Source organism: Triticum aestivum, chromosome 1B (genome assembly GCF_018294505.1).
Source record: "Triticum aestivum cultivar Chinese Spring chromosome 1B, IWGSC CS RefSeq v2.1, whole genome shotgun sequence".
In the NCBI taxonomy this organism is placed as follows: domain Eukaryota; kingdom Viridiplantae; phylum Streptophyta; class Magnoliopsida; order Poales; family Poaceae; genus Triticum; species Triticum aestivum.
The window spans coordinates 61,808,605-61,831,595 of NC_057795.1; the positions used below are offsets into that span (position 1 = coordinate 61,808,605).

At 45.1% G+C, this 22,991-nt stretch overlaps 1 protein-coding gene across 1 annotated transcript; it reads right to left on the reverse strand.

The window, feature by feature from the left end:
* Nucleotides 1-119: 119 nt before the first annotated feature.
* Nucleotides 120-6,842, reverse strand: LOC123106880 (kinesin-like protein KIN-5A). The gene is made up of 23 exons (XM_044528918.1): nt 6,539-6,842; nt 5,657-5,880; nt 5,434-5,563; nt 5,096-5,257; nt 4,514-5,002; nt 4,314-4,411; nt 4,069-4,225; nt 3,875-3,944; nt 3,713-3,789; nt 3,555-3,608; nt 3,390-3,470; nt 3,191-3,302; nt 2,860-2,946; nt 2,603-2,778; nt 2,345-2,506; nt 2,157-2,264; nt 1,918-2,076; nt 1,744-1,827; nt 1,362-1,567; nt 1,179-1,280; nt 968-1,077; nt 730-881; nt 120-627 (listed from the first exon to the last, which is right to left on the reverse strand). The coding sequence occupies exons 2-23, from the start codon at nt 5,824-5,826 to the stop codon at nt 391-393; spliced, it is 3,183 nt and encodes a 1,060-aa protein (XP_044384853.1). The 5' UTR covers nt 5,827-5,880; nt 6,539-6,842; the 3' UTR covers nt 120-390.
* Between the last annotated feature and the right edge of the window lie 16,149 nt (nt 6,843-22,991).

Genomic DNA, 22,991 nt, shown 5'->3' on the forward strand with positions numbered 1-22,991 from the left:
GACCCTAAATATGAGGGTTATTAATCATGGTCAAAATATGACCGTAAATACGAGAGGGACTAATAAACAAGGACAGAGGTACTAGTGCATACGGGCTCTTTTCACAACGTTGCAGCACATTAAGCATAATACTCAGCTCAATGAGTCTTCCATTGGTGCTCAAAAACATTATTCTTTCACTGTGTTGCCTATGTAAATACATATATATTACATTAGATCCACTGATGCAGCAGTAAGTACACGTACTCTTCACTGGTGACCAGCCTAAGAACAGCAAACCCCTCAACTGACAATAGCAATTAATCAAATGGATGGCACTATCAACAGCAAATCAACTGGGTAAAACGTAAAACTAAACAAACGGCTCCTTTGTACATGGTTTGGATGAATCTAATTTCTGGCTATAAGGGGGACCCTCGCCTCCCTGACCGACGACGACGGCGATGCCGACTCTTGTGCCTCCGGGAGGTGTTTCATGTCTCCGTTCGCCTGCTTCCACCCAGCCCTCGACTCGTGAAACGACCTGAGGAGCTCGTCGTAGTCCGGGGTCCGCAGCTCCTCGATTGACTCAGCGCTTGGCAGGTCGATCTGCCGCCTCCTTGGCGTCGAACACGACGGTTCATCCACCTGTCACGTTTAAGGAGAAAGATGCAATGCAGGTTTGCTCAGTCACTGTCAAGGATGATAAAGAACAGATTTCCCCACCAATCACTTTTCATGACTGCTCACCAGGTATTCTTCCTCTAGGCATTTCCCCGCATTTCCGGTTATCTCCACGACCTTGTGGTAATGCGCACCCTTCAACTCCGTCATTTCCCCGTGGCACAGGGTGAGAACGGAGACGATGTTTGCACACGCCTCATGGTCAACTTTCAGCGAGCCTGAAATAACATTAAGTTGTCATCAAAATGAGGAAAAATTATGCTATGCCCTGTGTTTTAGTAACTCTGAAGCGTTAAGAACTTACTGTCAATGGAAGAAAGAAGGGCCTTGTTTGCTACATCTATATCTTCGAGAGTAGTCGATACTGCGGCAGACAATTTGGAACGCAGCAATTGGTTGGCCTCTCTCCCCGTCCTGGTAAAGTGCACATACCATGATCACTTGCAATTCATCGTTGCTAGCTTAAGATAGAAGAGAAATTCCAAAATATTCCAGATCAGTTTCTATGCTAATACCTGACTATGCTATCTACTGATTCAACATTTCCTTTGCCAAGGCTGAAGAGAGAATCCTCAGCATTCTTCCATTGTTGTGCACCCATGCCCGTCTTAGTTTTGCTGCAGATTTCAAAAAAACGTTAAGCACCAAAATCTCCATATTTCATAGCAGAAAGCATCACATCAAGTAGCCATACTGACCATTCCACAAGAACTTCTGCCAAGCAAGACCGTCCACTGTCGACTGCAGTGGTATCTTCAATGTAATTATTCTCCGTTTCTTCCATGTAAAAGCCCCACTTTTCCCGTACGGATGAGGTGAAGTCCTGTGCTGTTGAAATTTCTTTCTGCAGCTGCCCTGTCCTGTTTACAGCGCTCTCTCGAAGGCCACCTACAGCTGTTTGGACCTGCAATATGTGCTTATGATTAACAATGTGTAGCAGTTGTGTAATAGTTCAACTCCTTAATCAATCATAGACAACACATACCTTCTTTTTTTGGTATCACATCATATACTAGATTACTAGCACTCAGATAGTCACAGGCTAAAATCTGAATTACAGAAGATATGGACAACACTTACCAGCTTCTTCTTTCTTGCATTGGAAATTGCAAGCATCTCTGCCACCTTTTCTATAAGTTGCTTTTCTTCATTAGCTGCACACTCCTGTCAAAAATGATAAAATCACATTATGTTAAGAAGTTATATTAATTTATTAACTGCATACTGAATGTAATAATTATCATTAGGAATAACCTCAAATTTCTTCTCAAGATCAATAAGTTGTTGATCTTGCACACCTTGTGTTTCTTCCAAAATACTAGTAAGTTTAGATGCATGAACATCCAGTGAATGGAAGAAACCAACAGTAATATTTGAGATGGACCGCGACGCTTCCACGGCTCTTAGGTGTCCCTGCACACATTAACAGAAATGTTGGAACAGAATGGCTTAACCAAATATCAGATGTTCTAGTGCCTCAAAATATTACAAACCTCCCGCTGCTTGTTTGCGAAGTGGGCTAGTCGCTCTTCTTGTTTCGAAAGGCTACACTGAAGCTCATTTAACAAGTTGTCTGCTCCCAAAGCAATTACTCCGAAACACTATAAAATACAGGAAGATCAATCAGAAATATTCCTATAGTCACTGCAACCACAAGTTGGCCAAAAGAAACAAAGCTTACTTTCTCAAGATCTGATGTGTGTGATTGTACTTGTGAGTTCAGTTTCTCAAATGTTGTCTGAGAATTCATGTCAATTTCGCCTGCTAAATTATCCAGCGCTGTAATACCTGAACCATGCAGGGCTTTCAGGTTTTGTATGCTCTCCTTTAGCCCTTGTGCAGCCTAAAAATGGGTAACTCAAGCACGTCATACTCCACCTTACATAGCAGTAACACAAGATAAACTTTTAAGTACAATATTGAGGGGAAACTTAATTGCCTCATCCTTTGAAGATACGAAGGATTGCATATCATCTTCCATTTCTTTGAGGTGATCCTCCTGCTGCATCACTGAAGTGGAGACGGTTTTATGCAAGGCATCAAGCTCCTGGGTCAGTTGAGATCTAAATCTCTGCACGAGTGACCTGTTTCCATCTTCTATTTTGTCTTTACGCTCTGCCAGTATTCAAGAACAATGACCATTGAAGTGAAACCGGTCCATCACAAAGTAGGGGTGATCAAGTTGAGATGCCGAACCTATTTTGGAGAATAGACCAGAAACATCTGCTGCTGCATTTTCTAATTCTGCGCGGAGATTATAGGCACAATCTACCAGTGATTTTTCTGTAGCAAAAATACCAGCAAGTTTCATTGAATGTCGGCAAACATAGTAAGTATACACTCAATTGGCTAACTGAAATCAAGTATGGATGAGCTTGTGATTCTATGTCAAGACAATTGACAACAATTGATGATTCATTTACCAGTAATTATAAGAAGTAAATGAGCAAACCATGCTAAGCAAAGAGACTTGCAGTAATGAGTTAATTCTTGTTTTTGCAGGTAATAATTAGTTAGTTCAACAAACCTGAGTTTTGAAGATTAAATATTGCAAATTCCTTTTCTTTGATAGTAGACTTTGCTTCACTGTATTTTTCTTCTAAATCATGCAGAGCATGCCTGGTGTCCTCCAGATCTTTCTGCAGACAAAAGACAGATGGAATGACAATTATATAATGTATTTGCCGAAAGATTGCAAAACCATGAGCTGGACACTATAAATATACCTGAGTTTTCTCAAGTTTTTCGCCCAACTCTGCACTCAAAAGCATTTGAGCATCATAAAGCTCTTTTAGTTCCACCAGTTGCTGCCCATAGATTGTGTAGAGAATTTAAAATCAAATCATCATTCAAATAAATGGTTTGCTGTGACATGCTTATATACAACTAACCTTATCCCTAGCCTCTAGATCAACTCCCAGTTTTTCTATTTTTTCTGTCATGGCCTGAGTAAAAAAGTTAGGTTTGAAAAGTTGAGATGATGAATAAAGATTTATTCAGTTTATCTGAACAAATATAACAAGGGTTTAATTGGAAAATTAAGATAAACCTTTTTCTCAGCTTCCTCTTGGAGGTAGCGCTCTCTTGGAATGTATATACCATTCTTCTCTCTTGCCGCAAACACTTCTGAAAAATAGATAGGAGACTAAGTGAGTAGAAAATGCATGACATTTAACATTTCAGTATAGAAAAAAAGTGCACACAGACAAACCTTGTTTAAGGCGATCAATTTCAGAGTAAAGGTCCTTGATGACAGCAGATTTCATCATCTTTTGGTTCACCTGGACTCGATGGTAATAAGAGTAAGTTAGGCGATACAAAACACATCGTCAACGTTTCTACTATCTGAAATAATGAAACATCAATATTTACGGATTATCCAAACGAAAAAAACAAGATAGTAACCTCGGGTTTGTTCCTGATATTTTTTGCACGATGTGCATAATCGAGTGTGCTCAACGTCTCTTCCAAGCAATATACCGAAGGTGATATTGTAGCAATAATGCAAGTCTTTGTTTTCCCTCCCAATGAATCTCGCAATAATCTTGTCAGCTTGCTATCTCTGAAACAAATAGGTAGAGCAATGTTAAGCCCTCTTTAGCAATGCTTTGCTATAACAGGTGCAGTCAGGAGAATGCCCTTAGAGCTACCTATATGGGACATGTCCAGAGTGCTCAACTAGAGCATTAATAACACGGCCAAGTGTGAGCAAACTCTTGTTGATCTCCCCAGCCTCTCTCGCTCTGCCCTGCAATCCAATTGAATATCAAATGTACTTCATGGCATTTGAAAAATCAGGTACATGGGAAGAAGAAGAAAATACTGAATAGGACATTTGAAGTTCACTCACATCTCTAGCACCTGAGCGTGATATATTTTCTGAACCAGCTAGGTCAACGAGATTGAGCTTCCCAATTTTGATCATCTCCTCGCTCTCATGAGTCAATTCCTTGATGTGAATTGTGATTGAGAATATGGAGTGTGACCTGCTGCTTTGCTTGTTCAGCAATGTCTCTGCGGTGCGCCTCTTTGCAGAGCCCTTGTCAAGAATCTTGTAGATTTCGCCAGCAGAGTACACAACCTCCTCTTCAAGCCCTCTAACAAAAACACCACCCTTGCCATCTTCCATAAGGGCAATGGGCTTTTTATTCTTGTCCTCGGGGACAGGTAACACGGGGAACCTTGGCTCATCAGGAGCCAACAAATCAGTGATCTCTTCATTGTAAAGCTCAAGAAAGGTGACTTTCATGCTGTACTCCGCGCACTGGGCCTCAAGGATGTCGAAAATTTGTCTGACGGACCTCGGGATAACTCCAGCATCAGTTGGGAGCTCGCCACTCTGGTTGTTACAGGAGCCAGCCAATGGTAAGGAACATGCACACCAAAGGTACATTTTTAATCCACTTCAAGTACAAAATGTTAACAATTTTACCTTGGCCTTTCTGGTTCCACCTCCTTCCATTGTATAGGTTTTCCCGGTACCGGTTTGCCCATAGGCAAAAATTGTGCAATTATAGCCCTCAAGGACCTCATGCACTATTGGTGAGATGGATTGTTCAAACAAGTCCTTCTGCTTTGATGACGGGCCAAAGACCTACTCGGAACCAATCATTAGACTAAATATGAGTCAAAACTTGCAGTTGCATACATGAAGTCAACAACAACAATCATCAACAAATGCAAAGTGCAACACAGGTGACAGGACAGAGGTTGTCACCATTGAGTGAGGTAATAGCCTAGCAGAAGTGACCGTGGAAGATGATGTAATACCTTGTCGAAGGCGAAAGTCCGGTCAATCTGCTTATTGGCTATGACCTGAGTGGCGGCGACCTCCCGGCGGCGCTCATTGCATGAGATCACCACCGGAGTATTCCCCTTTGTCTCGTCTTCACTCAGGGGCCTGAATGCATCAAATTGCAGAGTGTGAGTGGGCACAAAAAACAGCATGACACTGAACTTCTGAACTTAGAACTGCTGAGCTCTCCTCACTCACCTGCATCTGAGGATGACCTGCACATTGACTCCCTTCTCCTTGTCGCCTTTCGGGGTGGCGTTGCCGCCGGCGCTCGCGCCGCCGTTGGCGTCCCCCGACCTCGTCAAGTCCTTCCCGGACTTCTCCGTCGACCTCGGCGACGGCGATGGAGTGCCACCCCTCTTCTCCATCCCCAATTCCACTCAGCAATCCAATCTCTAGCCCCTTATCAAGAGAACCCAATTCTGCAGTCAAGCGCCAAACCGTTTAAATGCGGACGCAAACTGCTGGAATGGTGAACTGTAAAACATAAAAATCCAGCTACTAGCTGATCAGGAACCAGAGTAAAAAACAAAAGATTACTGAATGTGACAGCGGGTGTCAAACAAAATTTGGCCAGATCAGAGGAGCAGCAAGAAGAGCCAAAACCGCCGGCCACTAGGAGCCCAAACGCAGTAATAATGCAGTAAGAGACAACGGGAGCGAGACAAAGTCGCCGCGGATGCAAATCTCGGATGCATTTGCGATGGGATATTCACCGGAGCAAATCGAGGCAGGATTGGCCGCTGTTTGGCAAATCAGACCAAAGGGAGATCTTTTCTAATGCCACGAATGGAAACCGGAGCATGCTCAAATCACCGGTGAAATGGAAGACAGAAAAAGAAACAATTTGTCACATTTTATTAGCTGCCAAAAACACAGATCTTTGTGGCGCAGAAATCACGAACTAATAACTGAACGAAACGAAAATCCAAGAACTTGGGCAAGCAGCAGAGAGCCCGCGGAACCATCGCAATCAGATCTTCCTCGCGGGGAACAGAACAGAACAGGGGCACCGGAACCAAATCAAGAACAAGAAGCAAAGCCAGAAGCACAAATCGATCGAGGAACGGGAGCACTCACGCTGACGCACGGACGGGGCTCGAACCGAGGCGATCCAATCCGAGCGGCTCAAGACAAGTGTGGTGGTAGTCGTAGCAGTAGGTAGGTAGGTGGCCAGGGGGGGAGGGCAGTGGCAGCAGAGGCAATGGCAGCGGGCAGGGCCGAGATCCAGGGGGGCAGCAGGGTCAGGAGGAGTCCTGCAGAGCGGAGCGGTGGCTTGGAGAAGAGCTCGTGGTCTCTATCAATGGCAACCTCCCCCCGCTTCTTCTATCTGTCCCACTCCCACCCCAGCTTTGCCTGCCTTTCTTTTCCCTCTTTCTTTTGCCTTTGGGTTGGAGACAGACCATGCATCAGATGATACCGACGCACTCGAGCTTTCCTGCCATTGCCATCTTGATGACAATAATAATAATCCGCGTTAATGTTAAAAATTCCCGGACGGTAACGCCAGTTTTACTGTGCCGTTGCTCGCAGAATCATTTTTTTAATTTTTATTAAAAGTTACAGTTATTTTTTTATTTTCGGGAATGGGTGGCGGTAATTTAGATAGCCGGTTTATATATTCCGTTTTGTCATTTGTGGAATGTATTTCTTTTTGGTAGGTGTTGGTGGGATTTGATTGCTACGTTTAGTACCTTTATAAGATCTATCCAAATGTACAACGCACAGGCCTTGTTGCCTAGTTTTTTAATTCATCAGAGAGTAGTAGATAGATTATGGACCAACTCCCAGTGGCCAGTGGGCGTTGCAACCTTGTTGTTGACCTCAACCTCACTTTCGAGTTTTGACCGACTTGGTGCGTTTGACTGGTCAAGGTGACGCCGTTACAACTGGACACCGGTAACGTTTTTGGGAGTATGTGCATAAGTGAATTACTTCAGTTATTTCTTCTGATGTTTTCAAGTGTTTTAAAAAAAATCTTATGAACACCTTTTTTTTTGTTTTGGTTGCATGCCATGTTTTCACTAGCTAATATTATATTTAACCCTGCATATTGCTATTAAATACTACTCCCTCCGTCCGTAAATACTTGTCATCAAAATGGATAAAAAGGGATGTATCTAGAACTAAAATACGTCTAGATACATCCCCTTTTATCCATTTTGGTGACAAATATTTCCGGATGGAGGGAGTATATTTTTTGCGGATTATTATTAAATATTTATAGTTTGGGAGAAATAAAAACTAGCACTCCAAATAATAGTAAGTATGATATATCTGCTAAATGTTAGGAAAGAAACCATCTATACAAAAAGTTCATGTACCATGAAAAATACTTTATTTGTTAAAAATGATGAATTTTACTAGGTTTCTAGTGATTAGCTCTTTAGGGCATCTCTAGCCGATCCCCTAAACTTAGTGGAGTAGAAGGCTTAGTGGAGTATATATATACTCCACTAAGTTTTGGCCGGACCTAGCCGATCCCCTAAATATAACAGAGTAATTTTTTATTTTTCTAAACTTTGTAATTCTAGTATAAATTGCAACTATATATTAGCACACATATAGAAACTAAACATAAATTGGAATGTTCAACCAAATACGAATATAGTTTACAAACCGAAGTCAAAGTTTAGAAACCGAATTATTCAAATTTAAACACGCTGAATGATTCAAATGCAGCAAATAGCATTTCATAAAACAACTAGGACTCGCTTAGACGTTGCCAATGATGCTCAACAAGATCTTGTTGGAGCTGAGTATGAACTTGACCTTTCTCGATCTTCCGATGACGCTCAAGAAATGACAGTATCCTATTAGTATCATACTCTGGCTCAACCGGAGCCCCGTTGGTGATGTACCGAAATTTCTCAGGCATATCTCTCTCGTCTTCAATGATCATGTTATGCAATATGATGCAACAAGTCATGTTTCACCATAGAACCTTCGATAGGCTGGGTTTGGATCAAAGTAATATCTCATGATCTTGGCATGGCCCTTCGCTCTATCATGGTTGATGTGTATGCGGCCAAATTGTGATCCTCTCCTCAGCCGCTGAACATCATCATTGAAAATCATGCCTAAAACGGTGTCAAAGTCATCGTCGTCTTCTTCCTCTTCGGATGATGACTAGTCCTCGAACGCCATCTCCCTCAACCTCTTCACTACAATACAAATAGTTTGGTTCAATCCAAACGGCTTAGTTCAAAGAGTGAAAAAAAAACAAAAAAAAACTCACCAAGGCGATTCTTCGAACACTTGGGGTGCGGTGGTGGTGCACAAGCCGGCCGACGTGGTTTAGATCGAACCGACGAGCGGCGGGTGACCTGCAGTGGTGCGCAAGCAAGGTGGGATGCGGCGGCTGCTAGAAAAATAAGAAACTCGAAAGAAATTGGGCGAATCAACAATAGCGACGGCGACGGTGTTTCACCTTGATTCCGGGGACGGCGATGGGGGCCGAATGGGTTGGCCGACGGGTAGAACGGCGGCGGAGGGCAAGAGATGGAATGAGGTAGCAGGGGGCCGGCGGGAGGCGCGCCGGCGAAGATGCAGTGGCGGGGCGGACATGAGAGAGAGCGCAACGTTTTACTCGGACGCCAACCAATGGAGTAAAAATAGGAAAACTTTTAGGGCCGTAGGAAAAATATACTCCACTAACGGCGGATTGGGGATCAGCTAGGTGCCGGTTAGTAGAGTAAAATCGAAATTTTACTCCTCTAACCGGTTATAGAGGATCACTTAGAAATGCCCTTAGTTGGTGAATAGGTTTGAAATACAAATTCACAAAAAATGTTTCAGATAAGCAACAACAAAAGAGGGTTACACTCCAATGATTGTTTTGGGGTTTCGTCTTCATAAGAATGGTTGAGTTTTGATGTTGCCTCGTTAAACTTATCACAAGCATCCTCTTTTACCTGGGCTTTTGGGACCGGTTGTGTTGAGACAACATAGGTATAGTTAGCTATGAGATACAAGCACAAGGAAAAAAATTCAAAAAACAAGTGTAGATGCACTTATATCGATAATTTTATGTGGTAAAACGTTTATAAACAGGAACAATATGGTTGAGGTATCCATGTCAAGTGAAAAGCGCCCATGTAACATATCTTTGACACCAACATATGGTAATTAAAGTAGAGGGCCATACTCAAGATTGAAAATGAACCCCCCACAATTTTTTTTAGTCTTTGCTAAGTATATAAGGTTGGTTGCTTTCTCTTTAAATCCCTGCAAGTGTTCCATAAAAAGGAAAAAAATCTTGCAAGTGTTGAGGACATCAAATTATCTAATTAAAAAGCAAACACTTTTTTATTCACAAAATGGGAGCTTTCACAAACAAAGCCATCTAACATCCAAAAAGTCAAGTTCCAACTCACAAGTCATGACCAAAATAAAAAGCGAAGAAGAGCTAAGTTGAAGGACATCGACGTCCTTCCACAACACACGAACTGAGTATAATGAGCGACAAAAGAAGAATAGACTTGACAGAACTTCAGAAATGAATAAAATGCTTGATATTGTCTTTAAGTGTTTTATTAAATATACATATCTGGCTGTTTGCATCAACTAATGCAGCGGTCGATGGTTTATCCTCCTTTTCAGGAAAAAAGAAAATAAAAAAGACAAAAGGAGTAAGTGCCCATCGATACGATTATACTGAATATCTGATTCTCTTCCATGTCAACCTTATTTTGGCAAAAGAGTAATCTCACCTTGAGGGGCCAATTATCCCCGGCTATAAAATCGCTGAGCCACAAAGAGTATGCAAAATACAAGAGTACACTTGTAGTTGCCAATTATGTTGCTCACATTTCTCTCTCAGTTTAACCTTCTTGATCAAACTTGTTCGTGCACAAATTTTTTTAATTTATAGCAGTCTTGGTGATGTAATCTCTCCCACAATATATTAGCTGGGTGAGTAGAATTTTCCAGCCAGATCATAATAGTCCTTTCTCTGCTTTGGGCTTGAAGAGCCAGTAACACACTGACACATGAAATCGCATGGCATGATAAGCCATGTGGCGCTTGCATTCTCTGCAATCTTCCTGTCTAACTGCACACTCATGTTCTGATGCTAACCTTTGGCCCCTCACCACGTGATGCTCTGTCATTCTCATACACATATGAGCTTACACTGTCAAGAAGCCCTTCTGGTTTATACTAGTTTTTAATCACCCTCCCAATTTTCTATTTTTTTTTACTTTAGCCCCACATATTGGTCGGTGGAATGTTAATTAATTGCACCACTTGGGTTTGTAAACCAAGATAAGCTTTTGTCTTGTGCTGCAAAAGCTACTGCGTGTTCGTTTCATCGGGAACGCTTTTTGTCGGTGCAAGAGAATCTAGTACACAATTGTATAGCCGCTTCGAAAATGTACTGCCCGTTACTTGTTTTGGCATTGAGAAAGTCTCTTAGGCCTTGTATAATATTGGGTACTTAGTATTATTGCATCTCAAGAAAATTTTGCCACACAATGAAGAGTGCTTCCAGTAGGTGCTTAGTTGCTTCAAATATGTAGCATCCGTGAGGGAAGGAGAGCAGTTAACTCCCCTAAGCACCGGCTGGCATCGAAGCCAAAGTTTGCTTCCGTACCACCTAATAAGCATTTGTGTAAGCATCTGCCCGGAGAAAAACCGGTATTTTTCAACGAGGCACCTGTGTAAGCACCTGCGTTGTACAGGGCCTTATGAGAAAGTCTCTGATGGTTGCATGTATTTGGTTTTTTTTTTCTAGGGAACTTCATAGAGATTTATTTAAGAGAAAGCATTCGCTGGCAGTCAGCCAAAAGGTTGCTAACCAAGAAGCTAGGGGTGCAGTCCAGCCTCTTTCAGTCGTAGTAAGTGTACATGCACGCTTAGCACACAAATGTACTGGACCGTTAGCGGCTCTTATTACATGAGAAATATGAAATGACAAAAAGCTAGCAGAGAGAGCTCTCTAATTTCTAACAAGATCGGTGCTACTACCGAGCGGTCGGTGTAGCTAGAGTTCCAGAGGTTAACTGCCTCGAGACAATCGGATTTCAGTCGCACGTGCGTGTAGCCTCGAAGCTTCGTGAAGATGACGCCCTCACGCAAGGAGAGCACTTCAGCAATGAAGGGATCCGTGACCCCCAGGTGGGGTTTGCACCATGCGCCCAGGAATGCCGAGGAAGAGCGGGCTACTCCCCCCACGCCGGGGTTGCCGGCATCGCGATGTATAGCAGCGTCCATGTTGATCTTTACAAAGTCAGCTTCAGGGGGCCACCAACCGTGACCCGGCAGCGGTATGAAGCTCTGTCGGGGAATGTCCAGTAATGCCAGGTCTTCGCGAATGCATCTAACTGATACGTCTCCAACGTATTTATAATTTTTGATTGTTCCATGCTATTATATTATCCGTTTGGAATGTTTAATGGGCTTTATTATGCACTTTTATATTATTTTTGGGACTAACGTATTAACCGGAGGCCCAGTGCAAATTGCTGTTTTTGCCTATTTCAGTGTTTTGCAGAAAAGAAATATCAAACGGAGTCCAAACGGAATGAAACCTTCGGGAGAATCGTTTTTGGAACAAACACAATTCAGGAGACTTGGAGTGGACGTCAGGGAATCAATGAGGTGGCCACGAGGGTCCAGGGCGGACCCTACCCCCTGGGCGCGCCCCCACCCTCGTGGGCCCCTCGTGGCTCCCCTGACCGACTTCTTTCGCCTATATATATACTCATATACCCTAAAAACATCGAGGAACACAATAGATCGGGAGTTCCGCCGCCGCAAGCTTCTGTAGCCACCAAAAACCAATCAGGACCCTGTTCCGGCACCCTGCCAGAGGGGGGATCCCTCACCGGTGGCCATCTTCATCATCCTGGCGCTCTCCATGACGAGGAGGGAGTAGTTCACCCTCGGGGTTGAGGGTATGTACCAGTAGCTATGTGTTTGATCTCTCTCTCTCTCGTGTTCTTGATTTGGCACGATCTTGATATACCGCGAGCTTTGCTATTATAGGTGGATCTTATGATGTTTCTCCCCCTCTATTCTCTTGTAATGGATTGAGTTTTCCCTTTGAAGTTATCTTATCGGATTGAGTCTTTAAGGATTTGAGAACACTTGATGTATGTATTGCATGTGCTTATCTGTGGTGACAATTGGATATTCACGTGACCTACTTGATGTATGTTTTGGTGATCAACTTGCGGGTTCAGTGACCTTGTGAACTTATGCATAGGGGTTGGCACACGTTTTTGTCTTGACTCTCCGGTAGAAACTTTGGGGTACTCTTTGAAGTACTTTGTGTTGGTTGAATAGATGAATCTGAGATTGTGTGATGCATATCGTATAATCATACTCACGGATACTTGAGGTGACATTGGAGTATCTAGGTGACATTAGGGTTTTGGTTGATTTGTGTCTTAAGGTGTTATTCTAATACGAACTCTATGATAAATCGAACGGAAAGAATAACTTCGTGTTATCTTACTACGGACTCTTGAATAGATCGATCAGAAAGGATAACTTTGAGGTGGTTTCGTACCCTACAATAATCTCTTCGTTTGTTCTCCGCTATTAGTGACTTTGGAGTGACTCTTTGTTGCATGTTGAGGGATAGTTATATGATCTAGTTATGTTATTATTGTTGAGAGAACTTGCACTAGTGAAAGTATGAACCCTAGGCCTTGTTTCCTAGCATTGCAGTACCATTTACGCTCACTTTTATCACTTGCTACCTTGCTGTTTTTATATTTTTCAGATTACAAATACCTATATCTACCATCCATATTGCACTTGTATCACCATCTCTTCGTGGAACTAGTGCACCTATACAATTTACCATTGTATTGGGTGTGTCGGGGACACAAGAGACTCTTTGTTATTTGGTTACAGGGTTGCTTGAGAGAGACCATCTTCAACCTACGCCTCCCGCGGATTGATAAACCTTAGGTCATCCACTTGAGGGAAATTTGTTGTTGTCCTACAAACTTCTGCACTTGGAGGCCCAACAACATCTTCAAGAAGAAGGTTGTGTAGTAGACATCACTAACCGAGGTAGCTGGATCAATGATCTCCTGATCGTGTGTCCTCTTGTTGTGAGACATCCAGATAGCCCACATGACAGTAATGATTGTTGCACGATCCTTGTCTATAAATTGGATATCACAAAGGATATCACGTGCCCAAGTGCTGGGATGGAGCCGTGGCAGGTTAATCTCGAAGAGCAATCTCGCCTCCTCCCAAAAACGCCTTGCATGAGAGAATTGAACAAGAGCATGCATCAAGTCCTCGTCCATGGCAAGGCACAACTTACATAGACTTGTGTCTTTGATATGACGGTGTTGAAGGGTAGATTATCCGGAATGATTCCTCTGATTACCCTCCACCAGAATACTCTGACTTTTGGAACAACTTTGAGCTTCCATAAGCGAATCCACATCTGCTCTTCATCCGTTGATGGCCCCGCTATCTGCCCTTCTTCTAGAGCTAACCGCTTGTTCTGATTCACCAGAGCTCGATAGGCTATTTTAACAGAGTAGATGCCGGATCTCTCATGTGCCCAAGCAAGGAAGTCCTCCCCGCTGCCCTAACGGAGTGGGATGTTAAGAATTGCCTCCGTGTCAGGTGTGATGAAAGTCGCTCGGATTAGATCACACTTCTAGGTCCAATTCTCCGAGTCGATTAGGTCACTGACCAAGGTGACTGAGGGAGTCCTGGATTAGGGGGTGTCCGGATGGCTGGACTATGACCTTTGGCCGGACTCCCGGATTATGAAGATACAAGATTGAAGACTTTGTCCCGTGTCCGGATAGGACTTTCCTTGGCGTGGAAGGCAAGTTTGGCGATTCGATATGAAGGTCTCCTCCCATTGTAACCGACTCTGTGTAACCCTAGCCCTCTTCAGTGTCTATATAAACCGGAGAGTTTTAGTCCGTAGGACGAACAACAATCATACCATAGGCTAGCTTCTAGGGTTTAGCCTCTCTGATCTCGTGGTAGATCAACTCTTGTACTACCCATATCATCAATATTAATCAAGCAGGAGTAGGGTTTCACCTCCATCGAGAGGGCCCGAACCTAGGTAAAAACATCGTGTCCCTTGTCTCCTGTTACCATCCGCCTAGACACACAGTTCAGGACCCCCTACCCGAGATCCGCCGGTTTTGACACCGACATTGGTGCTTTCATTGGGAGTTCCTCTGTGTCGTCACCTTTAGGCCCGATGGCTTCTTCGATCATCAACCACGACGCGGTCCAGGGTGAGACTTTTCTCCTCGGACAGATCTTCGTATTCGGCGGCTTCGCACTACGGGCCAATTCGCTTGGCCATCTGGAGCAGATCGAAAGCTACGCCCCTGGCCATCAGGTCAGATTTGGAAGCTTAAACTACACGACCGACATCCGCGGGGACTTGATCTTCGACGGATTCGAGCCACGGACGAGCGCGCCGCACTGTCATGATGGGCATGATCTAGCTCTGCCGCCGGACAGCGGCCAGAGCGCCGCTTAGGTGTCTGCTCCGACCCCTAGCTCGGAGCCGACCACGCCAGTCGGGGACGGACGGTTGGACGCCGCCCCAGGAGCCGCAATTTCTACGGCGATCGAGCCGAATACCGGCCTAGTCCTTTGTGAGGCCTGTGACTCCAAGGTGCCGGACTCCTTTCCGGACTCCAAATCTTCCGCACCCCTTCCGATCGAACCCAATTGGGCTCCGATCATGGAGTTCACCGCCACATACGTCTTTCAGTACTCGCCCTTTGGTGACATCCTGAATTCACTAAAGTCTCTCTCTTTGTCAGGAGAGCCCTGGCCGGACTATGGTCAGCAAGGTTGGGATGCGGACGACGAAGAAATTCGAAACCCACCCACCATCCACTTTGTAGCCACTTTCGACGATCTAACCGACATGCTCGACTTCGACTCCGAAGACATCGACGGTATGGACGCCGATGAAGGAGACGACCAAGAACCAGCACCTATAGGGCACTAGAAAGCCACCTCGTCATATGCCATATACATGGTGGACACCCCTAAAGCAGGGGATGTCGATGAAAAAACAGAGGACGACCCCTCCAAGAAGCAACCCAAGCGCCGACGTCAGCGGCGCCGCTCTAAATCCCACCAAAGCAAAAACGGCGAGTTCGGCACTAGAGACAACAACACTCCGGACAGTGCCGAAGACAACCCCCTCCATCAGGATTCAGCGCAGGAGGACGGAGAAGCCATCCCTCATGAGAGAGCGGCAGACAGGGAGGTCGAGGACGACAATTACATGCCTCCCTCCGAAGACGAGGCAAGCCTCGACGACGACGAATTTGTCGTGCCAGAGGATCCCATCGAACAAGAGCGTTTCAAACGCAGGCTTATGGCCACGGCAAGCAGCCTCAAGAAAAAACAACAGCAGCTTAGAGCTGACCAAGACTTGCTAGCCGACAGATGGACTGAAGTCCTGGCGGCCGAAGAGTATAAACTCGAACGCCCCTCCAAGAGCTACCCAAAGCGCAGGCTGCTATCCCAACTAGAGGAGGAAGCAACTAAACCTACATCACCAACGTATGATGCGCCCGATTGGCCACCCCGTTGTCACGCCCAATATGCGACCCTATCCAAAAGGAACTCGAAGGTCCCACCAAGGATAGACCCGCATATTGAAACGCTTTTGCAAGGTGGATATCATTACATCAACATTACATAATAGATGGGGATACATACATAAGGCATGCAATGCCACAAGAATACAACATCACAATACAAGAGCATCGTCCGTCTACGGATGAAACACAAACAGAAACTCAAACGACATCCACCCTGCTAGCCCAGGCTGCCGACCTGGAACCTATCCCTGATCGAAAAAGCAGAAGAAGAACTCAACGCAAGCAAGCATCGCTCTCGCGTCATGATCATCGCATAACCTGTACCTACAACTGTTGTTGTAGTAATCTGTGAGCCACGAGGACTCAGCAATCCCATTACCATGGGTATCAAGACTAGCAAAGCTTAAAAGGAAAGGAAGGGGTAAAGTGGTGAGGCTGCAGCAGCGACTAAGCATATATGGTGGCTAACATACGCAAATAAGAGCGAGAAGAGAGCAAGCGGAACGGTCGTCAACTAGTAAAGATCAAGAAGTGATCCTGAACTCCTACTTACGTCAAACATAACCCAGAAACCGTGTTCACTTCCCAGACTCCGCCGAGAAGAGACCATCACGGCTACACACGCGGTTGATGCGTTTTAATTCGGATCTGGTGTCAAGTTATCTACAACCGGACATTAACAAATTCCCATCTGCCTATAACCGCAGGCACGGCTTTCGAAAGATTATACCCTGCAGGGGTGTCCCAACTTAGCCCATGACAAGCTCTCGCGATCAACGTAGGAATAGACCTTCTCCCAGGAAGACCCGATCAGACTCGGAATCCCGGTTTACAAGACATTTCGACAATGGTAAAACAAGACCAGCAAAGCCGCCCGATGCCCCGACAATCCCGATAGGAGCGGCACATATCTCGTTCTTAGGGCAACACCGGATAGGTCAGCCTACGAGTAAAACCAACCCTCGAGTTGCCCCGAGGTGGCCCCGCAGTCTGCCCGGTTCGGACCAACACTTAGACAAGCACTGGCCCGGGGGGGGGGGGCTAAAATAAAGATGACCCTTGGGTTGGCCGACCCAAGGGAAAGGTATAGGTGGTGGTGAGGCAAATGGTAAAACCAAGGTTGGGCCTTGCTGGAGGAGTTTTATTCAAAGCGAACTGTCAAGGGGGTCCCATAAATCACCCGACTGCGTAAGGAACGCAAAATCCGGGAACATAACACCGGTATGAAGGAAACTAGGGCGGCAAGAGTGGAACAAAACACTAGGCAAAAGGCCGAGTCTTCCACCCTTTACCAAGTATATCGATGCATTAATAATATAAGAGATATTGTGATATCCCAACCAAAATCCTGTCCACCATGGAGCAATCTTCAACTTCACCTGCAACTAGCAACGCTATAAGAGGGGCTGAGCAAAAGCGGTAACATAGCCAAACAATGGTTTGCATAGGAAAGGTGTCAAAGGTTAGAGGTTCATGGCAATTTGGGACGACTTGATAAACAGGTAGTAGGTAGCGCAGCAAAGCGATAGAACGAAGCAACTAGCATAGCAATGATAGTAGTGAGATCCAGGGTAGCGGTCATCTTGCCTGAAATCCCGCTAGGAATAAGAACGAGTCCATGAAGAAGACGAACGGATGGAGCTGAACCAAGCGTAGACGAACGAATCCTCACGATCGCAACGAAACAGGAACTATCAAAAAGAAACACACCACACATGAACAAGGCATGATGCACAACAAGTATGATGCATGACAAAGCTACATGAAGCTACTCATGTCAAGAGATGATGCAAACAAGAGCAACACATCAAGGCAAGTTTAAATGAGGCCGGGAACAACATATAACAATTCCGGTAAGTCCTCATATGCATATTTTGAAATTGGTCCAGATCTGAATACAACTTATGTTCAAGTTGTTAAACAGCAAGTTAAGATGCACAAAGATGATCTACACGAGATTCTAGTCAAGTTACATATAAAGTTCATTTAGTTCGGAGCTACGGCCTAGAAGATATGAGTAAAACAAGTTAAACATGTCATTGATGCAAAATGCACCCAAACATCAAGCAAACACCTCAAAACAAGGATGCAACATGATAATATGAAACTACATGCAATTCTAAGCAAGTTTCATATAGAGCACACTCAAAACGGAGCAACGGTTCAACACACACACATGAAACAAGTTATAGCAACAATCTGTCCAAAACAGCAACTAGGCATATTGCAAGCATCAAAACAACATGCTACATCACACCAACATGATAACAAAAGGCATGGGCATGATATACAGGTAAAGCACAACAAAACATGAACACTGAGCTATATCTAGAAATCACTAGAACATACTCAAACACACATGGTAAGATTGCAAGTTATAACAATTCCAGACTTTGCAGAAAATAACATCACGATGAAATGTTTAGAGCTATTAAACAACATGTTACAGGAACTTATCATGGCAAACAAAGGCATGACATGAATCTACTAATTGCATATATCAAAAGTCCCTTAGTGACCATAAGCCAAAAAGGATCAGAAAATATGATGGCACCCACGTAAACATAGCAAGTTATTATACAGATTCAAACATGGCAGAAACAGAATTATGAAGGCATGTAAATGAGCTTGTGCAACTCACTACAGAGCAATACATGGCATGGAAAGGCACCCAACAGTAAGAAGACATGTTTGTGAAGCTAAGCATGGCAATATCAAGGTCATAGGGTGCATGGATCACTAGCAAAACACATGGGAACAAGTGAACTTAATGTAAACAGGCTGACAGCAACATTATGAAGCAACTTTGGAGCAAGATATGAACAAGCTACAGCAACCTATAAATGCAACCAGGGGCATGGATGGATAGAGGATGACATGTAGATCAAAATATGTTTATAGAACATCTCCAGATTATGCATAGAATGATTAGTAGCAACATGTTTATATAGCATCACGAAATAACAGATTCAGCCTAGCAAAACAGCAACAACATGCACCCTACTAAACAAGACCACAAGTCATTGCATGACAAGATAAGCATAGCATCATCAAGAAGACATGTTTGTGTAACCAACCAAGGCAAGAACAAGTCCATAGCATGCAAGGATCAACTATAGCAAGCTTGGCCAAATTGAATAACACGTAAACAATCTACCAGAAAACATTTTGAAGCAAAAGTAGAGCACGAAAATGACATGCTAGACTACTCCATAATTGCAACAAAGGGCATGAATGGATAGACAATAACCACATGTTCAAAACACCCTTACTGAAGTATCTCTAAATATGCATGGATCTCTCTGTAGCATCATGTTTACATGGCATCAAAATAACAGCAGAACAGGGACTAAAACAGCAACATCACGATGCCTAGTTTGCATGCTTGTGCTAGTCACCACATTGATCACAAAAATACATGGTAAGCACCTCCGTAAAGAAGACATAGCCTAGTTCAAAACACCTGAAGACGTCAACCTCATAGGATGCACACATCAATCATGGCAAAAATGACAAAAGAGCTCATTCTGTTAACAGACAACAGAAAACATTATAAAGCACTCTTACAACGATGATTCAGGCATCAAGATGACCTCAAATGAATATGATGCAATGGAATGAAATGATGTACTCGTTGAGACAAACAATTTGACATATTACACGCACAAAACGGAGCTACGGATGCAGAGATACGATGGCATGAACATGGCATGAAAATTACACAGAAACGGGGACTTGGTCATTTCTGAAAAAAAAACGAACGGGCGCAAAATAACTAAACTGCGACCGGGGCAGAGGATAGGGGGGTTGCTCACCCTGGGCTCGGCCCACGAAGAGGAAGCAGGCCGGGGTGGAGGCTGGACAGGGCGCTGGGCTGGGGGAGTCGGGCTGGACCGTGGCCCACGAGGCCTGCGGGGCTGGAGGAGGCCCAGGACGGCGCCGAGCTCGTCGCGCGATCCCGGAGGCCGAGCAAGGCGGCGGCGCTGGCGGGGCTCCGGCGATACAGGGGCGGGGACGAGGCAGGGGTCGGCGAGGAGGCGACAGGGCGCCGGCGGCGAGGTCCGATGGCGGCGGCGAGGCGCTCGGTGGCTGGCGGTGCACCGGGGAGCTGGGCGACGCGGGGGCACGGATAGGGCGGCGGAGGAGGACGGCGGTGCACGCGCGGGGGCGTGCCGGCGAGGTGCCGCGGCGAGGCGCGGAGCGGCGCCCGGCCGGAGGCGGCGAACGGCGGCGACGGGCGGAGGCGGAGGAGCGCTCGGGCGGCGGTGGAGCGGATCGGGCCCGCGCGGGCCCCGGATGGGCTCCGCGGGCCGGCGGTGCGATGGGGAGAGAGAGGGCGCGGGCCGGGACACGTGTCGGCCTGGGAGTGGAGGAGGGAGGCGGCGGCGCTGAGGTGTCAACGTCCTATTGGACGGGGTGACGGGCGGACATGTCCGGGCGCGGACCGGACGTGGCCAGCAGCGCGCAGGGGAAGAGGCTAGGGTTTGATCTGCGCGAAAATTCGGGGGGGAGGTCTAGTTTTATAGGTAGAGGGAGCTAGGAGAGTCCAAATGAGGAGCGGTTTTCGGCCACGCGATCGTGATTGAACGACCGAGAGCATGGAGGGGAGTTAGATGGATTTTGGGCCAGTTTGGAAGAGGTGTTGGGCTGCAAGGAGAGAGGGGCTTTACGGTTACCCGGTTAACCGTTGGGGTACCAAACGAACTCCAAATGGCACGAAACTTGACAGGCGGTCTACCGGTGCTATACCAAGGCCACTTGGCAAGCCTCGGTCCATTCCGAGAACGTTTAACACCCACTCACAACGAGAGACGAAAGGGGAACGCCGGAGGGCATAGGAGCGCCGGATTGCAAAACGGATAACGGGGAAAAGGCTCGGATTCATGAGACGAACACGTATGCAAAATGAAATGCACATGATGACATGATAAAATGCAACACGCAAGAAAATGACATGACAACAAAGACGAATAACTGGTAGACACCTGGCGCATCGGATCCGGGGCGTTACAACACTCCTCCACTAACAAGAGATCTCGTCCCGAGATCTTAGGACCGAGACGGAAGGGAAAAGGATGAGGTGAAGCAAGAACTCGAGAGAAGAAGCAAAGAATCAAGAGCACTCGAGAATTAGAGAGGAACAACGAGAATGACGAGAATCGAAAGCTCACGGAATCAGATAGACTATGAAATCACTCGTTCTAACCGGAGTGGTTAGAATGAGAAAAGAAACGAATAAGACTGAAAGAATTTAGGCAGCACTCTGACTGAAACATGAAAACATTAGGACATGAACTTGAGAGGATGGAACGATACTTGATGAAGACATGACACAAAACCTCTGGAAAGAATTGAAAGAGTTGAATGAAAAGAACTTAGGACGAAGGATTGAATGGAGTTGTTGAGAAAAACAACAACGAAAGAATAAACTTGTCATGGACTTATGGATAACATCTCGGAAATTATGAGGTGATAACCAGCCGCAAACGGAAATGATTGGATAGCTGAGAAGAACGAAGGAATGCAAAACTCCACTTCAAACGAATACAAAGGATTAATTGCACTTCGAGACGCAAGAAGAAAAGATACTTGAACTTCACCGACGAGAATCTTGATGAACACTTGAAGAATGAATTAAATCATGAAGATCCAACATGAAGAACTCCGGTACAAAAAGATGATGAGATAGAATAAAGGATGAAAGCATAAGATGAGCCTTGCGGTGAAAAGAAATGGGAAAACAACTTCTGACATACCCCGGATGGTTAAGAAAGAATATCCGACAACCTGAAATAATTCGAGAGGATGATATGAAAACTCTTCTCCGATCTTCAACTGACGACGTGAAACAACCTCAAAATTACTTAGATACTCCGGGAGAATGAAAAACGAAGAGGTTCAGCCAACAATGAAAAGAATTTGAAAACGATCTTGGGGAAGGCATGTGACTGATGGAATCCATTCTTACGTCACACTTTGAAAATAATTAGGAATAGCTCCGGGGAAATTAAAAGAGTCAGGTAAGATCCTGGAAAAAGACCTGTGGGTTAGGCCCCACTGAAGAGATAACACCGTTGAAAAGGATTGTTGAACAGATAGATGATGCACCGGAACAATAGAAATATTTGAATGAGGTGACAACCTCGAATTAATTCGAACACAAACGAATCTCCTGAGATGTCTTCCTAACTCCGGAATGATAAACTGGCGAGAAGGCGAACAATCAGGGAAAACACTTGATCGAAGGAAGAGAATATGATCAACCCGAAAAATGGAATTGAATCCACCGGAAAAAGAAAAGGGATGAAGAATGACGAACAAGACGAGAATTCACCGGTTGAAATGATTGAGGGAAGACTGAAGAGGCTTCGCACGAATGAAACAGATTGTCGTGAGAGAGACAGACTCCGGGAAGAAAAAGGGTGGGAGGGCGGGAAAACAAAGACAACTTGGAAGGGGAAATCGACGAATATCTTGAAGAAAAAACACCGGTTGAAATCATTGAGGAAAGAAAACAAAGACATCGCACGAGTAGAATGGATACTCGATTACGAACTCCGGTTCCGAGAAGAAAAAGGGGTGGGCGGGTGGGAAAAAGACAACTGAGGATTGAACTCAAAGATGAAGAGGATCGAGTCGACTTGACGAGAAATGCACCGGATGAAAAGAGCTGGGAACCAACGATCGGAAAACCAACTGCGTGATCCTAAAGAAAATTTGAAGGGGAAGAGAAGTAACTCAAAACACCTACGTCAAGATTCCTCACCAGAGCGACGAAGGGGCTGAGGAGTAAAAAGAATTCCTACTCTCTAATATAACTAGACTCCGAAAACAGTTTCTTCTAGACTCAACAACGGCCAAACTACCAATCAATCAAGGGGGCTCCTAGGGTCGGTCGAGGCTCTGATACCAACTTGTCACGCCCAATATGCGATCCTATCCAAAAGGAACTCGAAGGTCCCACCAAG